At 41.0% G+C, this 12,761-nt stretch overlaps 1 protein-coding gene across 1 annotated transcript; it reads right to left on the minus strand.

Annotated features, from left to right (window-relative positions):
- Positions 1-5,638: 5,638 nt before the first annotated feature.
- On the minus strand, positions 5,639-10,271 carry LOC129362362 (relaxin-3 receptor 1-like). Its single transcript, XM_055033861.1, has 3 exons — positions 9,745-10,271; positions 9,179-9,622; positions 5,639-7,168 (listed from the first exon to the last, which is right to left on the minus strand). Exons 1-3 carry the CDS (start codon positions 9,943-9,945, stop codon positions 6,560-6,562), a joined length of 1,254 nt encoding a protein of 417 aa, XP_054889836.1. The 5' UTR covers positions 9,946-10,271; the 3' UTR covers positions 5,639-6,559.
- Positions 10,272-12,761: the final 2,490 nt, after the last annotated feature.

The raw sequence follows: 12,761 nt of genomic DNA on the forward strand, positions 1-12,761 counted from the left end.
TGTATAAAACTTTTGTAAAAGAAGTGCTTCCAATTCTTGGTAAAAAAAAAAAAAAAAAAAAAAAAAACCAAAAAAGCCTGATCACCACAGTGTTAGCGTAAACAAAAACTTTGAAAAGACGATTTGTCATTTTTACAGTTTTCGTAGCTCGACCAGTACGGAGAGACGTGTTGGTGACGTAAAGAGAACGTTGATGTTTGCATTGTAGTCATGTTTCAAACTGTGCACATTTTATTCTCCTCACAGGCGCCTTTTGAGAGGGAGAAGACAAGCAGGCAGTTTGGTGTCATCTGATGAATTACCAGAAACAGCAAAGACGAACTGAACGGCCAAAACCAACGTGAACAGACAGCGGTGGGGGGCATCGGGTATCTGTCAAGAAATTTTTGAAGAAAACCTGGTAAATTTTTGCAGAAAACCTAAAATCTGTGGCAGCCGTTCATCACTGTGAACGTATAGCAAGAGCTGCAATAGATTAGTTTAAACCAGAGCAAGTTTACAAAAAAAAAATCATAAATAAAGGTTGGTGTCTAGATTGCCAAACTTTGCAGCACATTCTGAAACGAATGTTTTGGTTTATTTGCCGGAAAAATGTGACTATCAAATATTGATTCTGATTGGGTGAAAAAAAAAAAAAAAGAAAATTCCACCACATTTTATAAAAATGTATTTCAGAAAAAAACTTAAAATCATGTATCATTTTCTGCATTTTACAATTATGTTGTACGATGTGCTTATATACAACAAAATGTAACAAAATTTGTATTTTGCTGATGTGACAAAACGTGAACCTTTACAAGGCACAATGGAGAAAAAAAAAATCAAATATCATTCTAAAATATCAAAAATAAAAGACACCAGGTCACAGCCGACGACTCAAAGAAGCAAAAAGCTGGAGATCAACATCAAATGTGTGAAGATTTGAATGTGAAGCTGTAAGAGGCTTCAGTTCATTCAGTCTGCTGCTCAGAGAATAAGCAACTTCTCTCTCTCTCTCCGGACCATCTGGAGCCGGGACAATACAGAAGCTAAAAGTTCATCAAAGATCTCTGCCTCTCGTCTCGCACAAAGCTTGAATCCTGCTCTGCACTTTGTGTGGAAGAAAGAAAGCAGCAGCGCAGCTCATGAAACATTTAGCGCGAACCCTGCTGAGGCAGAGAGTGGTGGCGTGTGCTTTGTGTGAACAGTTTTTACTGTCATTACTGGAGATGCTTTTGAGGAATGTGAGAAATACAGATTTATTTGGCGAGGTCACAACAAGCTCAGATGCCGAAAGACTCTTCACATGGCTGTCACAGCGAGGCGAGCAGAGCCGGAGCCAAAGCAAGCAAGACGATTTACAGATCATTCCCCCCATTCAGCATGCGAGAACATGAGGAGTGTAGGGGTTAGAGTTGCTGTCAAATGAGGAGAAAGGAGGAAAAACACGGAAAAATAAATACCGTCTAAAAAAAAACTGATTCTAAAAATGCTCTGCCTAAAATTAACATCCAACCTGGGAAACAAAATCACTCCATCTTCAAAGCGGCCTGTTTTTTTTTTTGTCAGCGAATCCTCTGATAATTTCTCCATCCAAATTTACAACACTTCTTCTTATCTGGATACCCAGCGAGTGGAATTAAACAGCATCTGTCTGCTGAGTCGAGGATAAACCAGCAAACCGAACCTCAAAGTCTCAAAATCAAAAGAAATTAATCAGCTTTCTTGTCAGATGGAAGCAACAGCAGCGCCGGATTCTCCGAATTATGTTTCTGCTTTAACATCAAACCGAATGAACTGCTGGGGGAATTGTAATAAGATTGGAAGGAAAGTTCAGACACTCGGTATGAGCCGCATGAGATTATTTGCTTCTCCGAAAGAAGAGCTCCGCCTGAGAACCGGAACGCAGAAAGACGAGTGTCATCAGCGTAGAAGACAATCTGCTGTAATCAACTCATAAGCAGCTGCTAATGCTTCCTGCTACTTCAACTTTTAGCTGTGAGCTGCCAGAAATTACAAGCTGCAGCCGTCAATTTAGATCGGATGAGCTTTTGTTTGCTTGTCTGGAGCGTCTATCTGCACCAACAGCAGCTGTTTTAATAACTTTTCAGACGCTCTTAGCAGGACGCTGACAGTAGCCTTTTATTTCTGTAACATTACTGAGTCACAATGTAGCTGCAAACGAGCGCATTGAGATTCACATCCACGCCTGAGCTCCTGTTTTATTTATGTTCAAGAAACTTTTCTGGTGCAGCCAAGCTAAACAAGAACAGGTTTTGAAAAATGTGGAAACCTTGGGAAAAAAAAGTATCTCTGGCTCTTGAACTTCAATGTATTTTATAGGCATTTTTATTTACCTGTGGTCGGTGCAGTTGCAACTGTATCTCGGTCAACTTTGCTTATCTGGTGGTCGTCTAGATAAGCAAAGTGTTGGCACAAGTTTTTCCATTTGGATCAAGTTATTGCAGCTATAATTTAATCCCAGACGTTGCGTTGCTGATCTGGTTGTGTGCTCAGACCTGTTGTCCTGCTGGAAGGTGAACCTTTGCCTTTCACAGCCTCCATTTGGCTCCTTACTTCTCTGACCAGCTGCCACATGCTGACAAAAATGATTCCCACTGCTGGGAATATGACGCTGCTGCCATCATATTTCATAATGACCAGGAGTTGTGTTTTTGTATGAGTTATGGCAAACAGAACTTTTTTTTTTCATGTCTTTCTTTCTTCCATCAAGGTAGATTTGCAGCACGCGCAGCCAGCTAAACAATTCCCCTTTAACGGATTCTCCCACCTGAGCTCTAGATCTCTGCATCTCCTCCAAAGTTGAGATGAACCTTTTGATTGCGTCTCTGATTGTTGCTCTTCTTGACCTGTCTGCCTATATACCTCTGACCCATTAGAAAGAGCTGCTGGTTTGAATGAAAAGGCTTCTGTAGCTCAGTGCAGTTGTGAATATTTATCAAACATCCAGGGTTGTTTAAGTAAAAATAATATTTAACAGATATATTTTGGTGTCGCCAGGATTGTTATATATAATTGGATTGCTGTTACAAATATATATATATTTTTTTTACTTTACTTAAACTCTGGAAGCGATGTTTCACATGTGCATAATTTTCACAGTTTTTTATTTCCTCGTTCCTTGGAAGGTAAAACCTTCGCCTTGGTGAAGACATGAGAGCCTGAGCTCCCGGTGAGAGAACCTGCGCCAGGTAATGATGAATCCTGTGAAATGATGCTGAAAGCTCCTGAAAAGCTGAAGAAGCTCTGACAAAGATTTGCACAAAATAGTCACCATTTGAAGTGAGAAATCCCTGTCAAGCGTCGACTCCCGATCCATATTATTAAAATATGTCTCTGAGCTCTGGATCATGAGACGCCTCGTCCTCCCTGAACCCGAGGAGATCCACGTCGATTTTAAACAACGGTAATGTGTTTTCAGTCTCTTTGTAGCTATTTTGCATCTGTTTGTGCTCCCCGTTTTATTTATTAATTTTTGTGTGTGTGAGTGTGTGTTGCCTCGTAGCACTTTAGGTCCCCTGGTGGTTGTTTTGTGTCCCTCGGTGCCTCCCTTTGTTTATCTTCATTTTTCTTGCTGTGTGACTCATTGATGTCTTTTTGTCTTTTGTGTTGTTTTATGTCCTTTCATGTCTGTTTGCAGTAAATGGCTCTTTTTTTTGTTTGTTCATGTCATTTTTTTGTCTTTTTAAAGGTCTTTGATGATCTTGGCTTGTTTTGTGTGGGTTATGCAAGCTTTTTCTGATCTTATCTCACCTCTGGGGCTTGTTAACCCAACTTTAAATGGTCTCAGTATTCCTTTCATGAGATGCTCCTGTTGTTTTCCTGCAGAAAATTAGCCAAAGTTCGGAGTTCACCTGCAAGATCCATGACTTTGCCTTTCTGCTCTTGGAACCAAAGTATTCTTTGAGTTGCACATATTAACAAAATTAAAGCTTTACATATATCTATAAGTGATATGGATCTCATGCTAATTTTGCTCTTCAGGTTATTTATCTGATGTGTTTTTATTTCAAGGCTGACTGAAATTTCTACAAACAGAATCCCTAAATCTTAATACAAGATGCAAGTTTGAATTTATTGAGGACTTTTAAAGTCGTTCAGGGTGAAAATAATTCTTTCAAACTCAAATAGCTTCGAACACGCTGTCTAATGCTTGTTTAAATATTCCTCTTGCATGCTGAAGCTCATGCTTGATTGCTCTTCTAATCACAATTAGACAAGGTCCTTCAAATTTTTCGTCCGAGTGCCACAGAGCGGCCTTTCACATCTACTCAATATGTCTTCAGTAGAGTTGGGGTTGTTGCTCCTCCGGCTTGAGACAGAAAAGTCATTTACAGTGGGAATTTTTATTTTATTTTATTTTATTCCTTTGCACATGTAAAAGTCAATCAGGTGCGTGCAACCACTGCCCCTATAGTCCTGGCCAATAAATCCCATTTTAATCAGACCTTTAACAGCTGCTACGCCTCCATGTTTGTAAAAGAATAGAAGAATGGAGCTAAAAACATTACTCTCAAGTTATTTCATTGTTTTATGTGTGTTTCTGCTTTGTCTTAGCCTTTTGTTTATGCCTTAAATCATATACTCTCTTTTTTTTTTCACAGGATGCTTAATGTGTGTCCTTGGGCACTTCAAGTGTAAGAACGCACTTACGTTCTTACGCTTAACGATATTTTGTCTTCAATGAGTTTTCTTTTTTCTTTGTTCCTTTAGTTTTCTGTTCATCGCTTTGATATGTGTGAGTGATGCGGTGCAGATAAAGTTGCCTGTTTGAAAGCTTCACCTTGACTCCTCTGAAGAGTCTTCCTGTTCCTTCTGCTCAAAACGCTCAGTATGTTCCATCTGTAGAAATCAGTTTTCGCATCGCCTTTGGATTTTGCTTGCATTTAAAGTCTCCATGTGAGCTCCACAAGGCTGACCCAAAGATTAGGTTTTGTTCATATATATAGGTATATATATGTTGATGTATTTAAACATACATTTTTCTTCAGTAGCAGCTCCACCTGCTTGTTGTCACTGCTGGGAGAAGTGTGGCTGACATTGACCCATTTTATCATTCATGCTCATCCCATTTGGCCGCATCCTCTTGAGAAACAAGCACCTTGAGCCTGTGCTTGTTTCAAACCTTGAACAATCCTGGCTGAGCGTGCGTCTCCGATGTGACTACCCAACAGAGCTCCTTCAAGTGCTTTTTCGTCCCTTGCTATTAAAATTGCTCTTTGTAGGTGACAGCCAAATTACTTGGTACGCGAGAGATCGATATCGTTTATGCACACACCTGTATGTTTCCGGATCAGATTGTAATTTTAATCAGATTTGTACTTTAACGTTTCACTTTTTATTGTTTTGTGTCTTAAAGTAATTCTGGACATTTCCTTGGAGACGCCACTGATTTGTAGTGGAGACGTAATCATCTCCAGATTGGCACACAATGGTGGAGTTGTCACAGAAGCTGTGCCACGTCAGGAGCTTTACTCGTCTGCAGTGTGGCCGCAAGAAGGTTATCCGTGTTGAAATTTTAAAGGTTGCAAAAGGGCAAAATGTGGAACGGCTTTTGTGCCCGTGACTCATTTAGCTTGTCGCTGTGAGGCTGTTGTGGCTGCAGGGGGAGATTAACTTTGTCGAAACGTCCGTGAACTCTTTTGTCCGATCGCTTTATTTAATGCCACAGGACACACGTGAATTCACCAAACTATTCACATCGATACAACAGAGCCGACGACGACGGTTGTGAATGGCAGTGTGAAACACAGATTGGCAGCCGAGCAGGAGTTGTTGGTTGACCGCACAAGAGAGTGGTGGAGTGGGTCTATTAAATAGGGGTGAAATGGACGTGAATTTAGTCAAAAATAATAACAGTTAGAAAAGAAAACATCAGGAAAGTTGGTTTTCTGTCCATTTGACTTCAAGCAAAACTGTTGCCCATGGATCTTTGTTCAATTCTGTCCCTGATAGTAAATAAAAAATCCAATGTTTTTATTAGGCCAATTTCTTGGCCTAATTTTTTGTCTGAACATATCCTGTGTTTTTTTTTTTTTTTTTTTTTCTAAAAAATCCGCTTTGGACAGAAGTTAATAGTGGTGACAAACGCAATGTTTAAATGTCCCATTAAGCGTTTGTCCGTTTGTGTGTCTGCAACATGCTGCATTGATGTTTGTATGGAAGCATAACTTGTTGCCAGCTTGCAAAAAGAAAAAGATTGGTAATGACAATTAGCTTTAAATACATTAGCTAGGCACTTCTTTCTTAATTGAGACCAGATTGTTTCCCTCTCGCTAAACCTACTTTTAGCTTGAATCATCCAACTTAAATATTAAACCAGTTATTGTTTCACAAGCTGCGATGAGACCGATTTGAAATGTCAAGCACCAACAGAAGAGGATGAAATGAGAGTGGGGAAAAACAAAGAGCCTGGCTGTCTCCAAAGTTAACGAAATACACTAAGTCAACCCCGAAGGCTTATTGACAAATTAGTTTTTGTTTGTTGTTCAGATATCCCCATTTTTAATTTTAAAAAAAGTAATCACAGCTTTCCCAATCGTCTGAGCAACAAAATAAATCACATATTGATGTCTTTGTGCACCACAGCCGTGCCGGGAGGCGCCTCCTCCACTCTCCTTCCTCTCAGAGCCAGAGACAGAACGTTGCGGACGTTATGAGACACTCTCAGAAGGAGCTCCTTCAGTCCGGCCCTGTACTCTCTCCGGATCAGGCAGTAGAGCACCGGGTTGAGACAGCTGTTGGCATGGGCGAGACACACAGTCAGCGGAAAGGCATAAGCCTGGGCGTTGTAGAAGGCCTTGCTGAAGGGCACAAGGTCGAACTTGATGAGCACCCCCCACAGGGTGAGAGCCTGGTTCGGCAGCCAGCAGACGAAGAAGGACAGGACCACGATGGTGACGGAACGAGTAACTTTGGAGCGCTTGCGATGGCGTCCTCTCTCGTGCTCCGACTTGTCCGTGCCGTGGCCGACCGAGCTGCCCACAATGCGCCGGCTGAGGATGAACCTCAGCAGGAGGAGGTAGCACACGGAAATGATGATAAGGGGAACTACAAATCCTAGAAGGACCTTCTGTGTTTGATAGAGCCCAAGCAAAACCTGGGGATCCCAGTGACCTGAGTCAGAGTCTGAAAACCGAACTAAGCAGAGCTCGTCATCTGCAGACACCTGGGAGCACAACAGAACGAGAAGACGCTCGTCAATTCAGGATTAAAGGTTAAGATTATAAATACAGTAAGAAATCCACTGGTGACTAAAAATCTGATCTTGGATCGACTGATGTTTCCAATCTGTGGATACAAAACCACGACCAGGTCAGAAGCTTCTGCACAGGAACCTCTGGCGTATACTGCAGCAGGTTGGCTTTTCTTTTAGGCTGCAGCATCAGGTAGTTAAACTTCTGCTGATAACTTTGCTTTCATACATTTAGTTTTCTGTTATCATTCGAAGAGTCCAATTCTGTCTGCCAGGGAACATGCTGAATCAGGAAATATTGGATTTATTCGTTCCTATGAGTTGTTGAATTTGTGCTGCTGGAAATGCCAGCCGTGTTAACCGTGCCATTTGCCAAGACACCACAGATTGTTTAAAATGTCAGCTCTGTGATCATTTAATCGTTGTCTTGTTTATGTGCAGGTCTCTCTGTCATACACACAGTGTGACATTTCCTCAGGACCCACAATAAACAAGTAATGATTACCCATAATAGGGAAATCATCACAAGACGATACAAGATGCTTGAGGCTCTTGTATCGTCGCAATAAACGAGTGAACAACTTAAAAATCGAACACTTAGCTTAAAATCTGAACTTTTTTCTCTCAATGAAAGTGTCTTCCAAAGACGAGGAACAGTTCAGCGCCCTATCCATGAAAGTTACGAAGGAAAAAAACATATTGAGGTCAAACAAAAGTATTTTAAGCTTTTAGTTGTGGCTTAATTGACTCACACATTTTAATTGAATGAACTGCTTCTTCCTTCAGTTAAAAATTAATAAGCAGTTCGTAATTGAATTGAATCGACAAGATTTTTTAAAAAATTTAATCAAATGCCATCAAATCTAAATAATGCATCGACTTTGAGGTTTTTAGGCCTTATCCACATTGAAAAAAAATATATATATATATATATGTGCTTTGCCTGTCTTAAAACACAGCCATTCTTTTTGGGGAAAGGTGAGAAACATGTTTGGTGGAGTTGTCTCCAACATGCTCAGGGTCAAGGGTCAGGTAAGGGGTGAGGTTTTGGCTTTGTCATTATTGATGTCCAGATAATTTAAAGTCTCACCCTGTTTTTGAATTGATTTTGTAAACATATGGTGCACTTCTGCAAGTGTGCAAAGGACTTACTGGGATGTGCTGTGGTTCTTTTTTGCAGTTTCCTTTTTCTGTTACCGATACATTCTCCACCAAAACCTGCAGACGTTATTGAAAGTTTATGATTTAAGGCTTGCAGGGTTGACCCAAGCTTTATGGGGCCTTATTATATTATTTAGGTTCCCTTCCTCCTGCTGCCTAAAAACATAGGCGCTGCTAACAGTGATTCGAAGCAGATTCAGTGAAATCTGGGAGAGTAGGCCCCAAGTTCAACTGGCTGTGCTTAAAACAAAACACTAATAATTAATTATTATTTGCTGGGATGAGAACAAACGGAGCTGAAACACAAATATTAAACTTGTGGCTTCTGATTGTTGGCATGGTAAATCAAACCATGAAGATTATTCTTTGGACATTTACAAAAATAAACTTGCTAACTCCTTATACATGTCAAAAATTTAAATGTTAAAACTGGAAAAAAAAACTGAATCTATGCTAAAACTGTTAAATTTAGTTTAGCAGCATTGTCATTGTTAAGCTGATGTTAAAATTCTGGAACTATTGTCTGTGTTATAATTCAATCGATGATGGGTTGGGGGGGGGGGGGGCTTCGGGGGGCCCATGAGGCCTGGGTGCCCGAGAAGTTGCCTGTACCTTGGGCCGGCTCTGACCGTTTTGTAACTTTGGGTTGCTGTTCAGAACTTTTTTTTTTTTTTTTACTGCAAATATTTGTATTCCTAAGACTATTTAATTCTTAGTGCATCCAGGCAGCTTTTTAAATTATATTTCTTAATAAAAAATCTAAATTGCCCAAAGAAAATCGGCCACAGGAATCGGCCACGCATTTAGTGCAATTGCGCCAACCTGCACGGTGGTGGAGTAGAAGGCGTGGGGCAGCGTGGCCACCAGGGAGACCACCCAAATGGCCGAGCTGACCCACTTGGCGCGGGCCGTGGCGGTCCTGGGGCTGCTCATCTTCAGGGACGTCACCAGAGAGTGGTACCGGGTCACGCTCATCGCCGTGAGGAAGAAAACGCTGGCGTACATGTTCATGGTGGTGACCGAGCTCACGATCTTGCACATGACGCGGCCGAAGGGCCAGCGGAAGTCCAGCACCGTGTCCACGGCCCAGAAGGGCAAGGTCAGGACGAACTGGAGGTCTGTGATGGTCAGGCTCATCACGAAGCAGTCGATGGCGGAGTGGTGGTGGCCCCGGCGGCGGGAGTGCAGCAGGAAGAGCGCCAGGAGGTTCCCCACCAGTCCCAGGACGCACACCACCAGGTAGACCAGAGCAATGACGACTCGCACCTGTTGGTCACACACATAAAGTACCGTCTCTGCATCTGAACTGCAGCCAACAACCTTTTATTAATGCAAATACTGAGAGGCTCTGCTCTGCACACAGTTACAGCCTTTTGAATAAAACCTACTGGCAGGTTGGCGCTGTCTCCATGCGGATCCAGGGAGGACTCCTTGGAGAGGATGAGAAGCCAGCAATTGAGTGAAAGGTTAAACATCGGCAGGTTGGAGCCCGCTCCTGTCGGGCTGACCAGCTCGGATATCTCCTCCTCCTGACCCCCGCACTCACTCAGCCCGGCGGGGGGTCCGGCGGAGCTGCTGTTGCTCTGCATGCTTGTGCAGAGAAATATTGGCTCACTTTTTTTATATATAAGAAAGGTCTCCAGGGTCTCCTCCTGCGTTAGAGTAACCTCCGCACTGAGAGCGCGCAGGTGTGGAGACGAAAAATCCCCATCTTCCTCCTCCTGCGTCTGTGGTCTCCAAAAACTCTCCGCTCACGTGTTATCGGTGCTCCAAATGGAAACTTAAGCTATCCATAATTTAAAATAATAATACAATAAATAAAGAAGAGGGGATGTGAAAATGCATCAGCCTGTACTGACACGATGCGTCAGCCGCTTCATCCTGAGAATGTGGAGAGCAAAGCCGCCCGACTGGATGCTTTATAGTGGATGGGCTCTCAGTCTGCCGCTGGACGGCGCACTGTGGGTGCGCACGGCTCAGTCAGCGCTGTTAACTGTTATCATCATCATCATCATCATCATCATCATCATCCTCCTCACAGGATCAGGGAGGGCAGGGAGAAAAGCTTCATCATCCCACTGTTGTCAATTTTTATTTTTTACTTTATTTAAAAACAAGCCAACTACTGGGCTATTTATTCTTGTTTTATAATTTCTTCATTAGAAGAAGTTATTATTATTATTATTATTATTTTACATCCAGCCTGTTTCATTTAGATTTTATAAGTCAGTGAAAGTAATAACCACAACTGCACTGAATTGATATATGGACAGAGATTTTTTTTAAAGGATTCATCTTAACATCTTTTTTGGCTCCATTTGATCTGTGGATCTCTTCAGCTTTTCCATATAGATATTACTCCATACAGTAATATGTATAATGTGTATTTTTGCTTTCATCAAATGTTTACCAAGTGCCAAGTCTGCTGGAGAACGTCTCCTCCTGTGTAGCGGTTCATTTACATTCTGCAGCATCTCTTCAAGGTGCTTATAGGTGTCGGCTTTCATTTTCGTCAGACGCTTACAGGCAATTAAGTAGCAGAGCTGGGGAAGAATCTTAAACCAACTTCAGCTCGTTATGTTGCTGCTCAAAATGAGGAAAAATAAAAGCGAGATGATTTTCTTTTCTTTGTTTTGTGAACATTTGGTGCTTCAAGTTGAACTACAGCTCTTCTGTCACACCGATGCGGACTCACAGGCTTTGATTCAAGCAGATTTCCGCCCTCCTTCTTTGTGTGGAACTGACACTGCAATGGGCTTCCTCGCAAGGATCACAAAAGCCAGCTGGCTCTTCAGTGTTCTTGCTGGGCCGAGCACATCATGACAAAAACTTGTGATAAAGACGAAATCAAAAATTAAGGAGGGCAAAAAAAAAAAAAAAGTCCCTCTAAACCCCATCGTTTAATTGTCACTTTAATGCATATTCGTCATCACTTCAGAATAAGCTGAACAATGTGGACACACTTTCAGAAAGGTAAAGAGAAAACTGAATATTTTTTTATTTCAATTCAATTTTTTTTCTTCCATTGTCAGACACCAATTTCTACCTCCAGTGGTCAAAGAAAAACAGAACTATTGACCGACTATTTTCTTTTAGAAATATTCCTGGAGACTCTCTCCAAATAACTTCCTGAGGTTGTTCTGCTTCGACTTTAAATGTCCCCTGAAGATTGTTTTCTGAAAGTTTGCTAAATGCATAGCCGCCACAAGATTACAGGGGTCTTATATTGGGATTGGATTCTCGGGTCCTTTTCTAGCATCCAGCCACCAGACACCACAGCACCAATAATATCTTACTAAAATAATCCAAGGTCTATGGTTTGTTTTTTGAACCTGCTCTAGAATTTTATATTTAATGTCACCTTATCACAGAAAATACAAGATTATTTACTGAGTAAACACGTGGAGATAAAAGTACGTCCAAATAATTTTCGACATTATTAAAAACTGAAATTATTTGAACTTTTTAAACTTATCAATAATTGAAAATAATGACTGAATTTCTACCAATGGAAATAAACATGGGAAGGCAGTGTGATGACAAGCTGAAGTGTCACCAAACGCAGGAGCTTCTTGAAGAGACAAAAACTAATTTCAAGTTAAATGAGGCTGAATTTTTTTTAAGTTATGTTTTATATAAACAGCATAATTTTAACTGCAGGTAACAAAGCTACTTGATTGTTCTACAAAATGGTACAATGTGCCTGAAAAGAAAATAGTACCACCCCTTTAAACTGAAAAGAAAGCAGGAAATGCAAAATCGCATAGCTCACTGTGTCCATTTCTTTGATGTCAAAATATTTATTAAATTACAGCCTTCACCTATTATTATTATATAATTCTGTTCAACTATTTTATATTGTGAAATTCATGTATTAAAAAGCTCATAAACTCCCAAGATGGTCAAACCTTGCAACATTTATACCCGGAATAATCTTTTCCCTCCTGTGGCCTCTTTTGTCTTCTGGCTGTTCAGTTTTGAGCACCTCAGCTCAAAACTGATACAATCAGATTCTGTTTGAACTTCTACCCACAGATTCCCAACTTTCTATTAATACACAGCAACACATTGTTTAAAATTGTGTGATCAATAATTCATTCCAGACTCTGGGCTGTGCAGCGCACTTGCAGTTTTGGTTCAGATTTGCTGAAATCCCTCTTTTCTTAAATTGTTAAATGCACCCTGGCAGCTTTCGCCTTGAGCCACTGCACTCGTTCTGGACTGTTACAGAGAGGCTTTAGACATACTGCCATCCTGGATGCCCAGAGAAGAGTAAAGCCTGATTATGGACAAAAAAAAAGATACATTTGCAAGATCTCTTTTTTTTTCTCTTTTTTTGTTTCTCTTACTTAAACACATCATTGGAATCTAACAAAAATATCAAAATTAGCTGTGTACAAATATG

The sequence above is a fragment of the Poeciliopsis prolifica genome, unplaced genomic scaffold, assembly GCF_027474105.1.
Source record: "Poeciliopsis prolifica strain line A6 unplaced genomic scaffold, Auburn_PproV2 SCAFFOLD008, whole genome shotgun sequence".
Classification (NCBI taxonomy): Eukaryota; Metazoa; Chordata; class Actinopteri; order Cyprinodontiformes; family Poeciliidae; genus Poeciliopsis; species Poeciliopsis prolifica.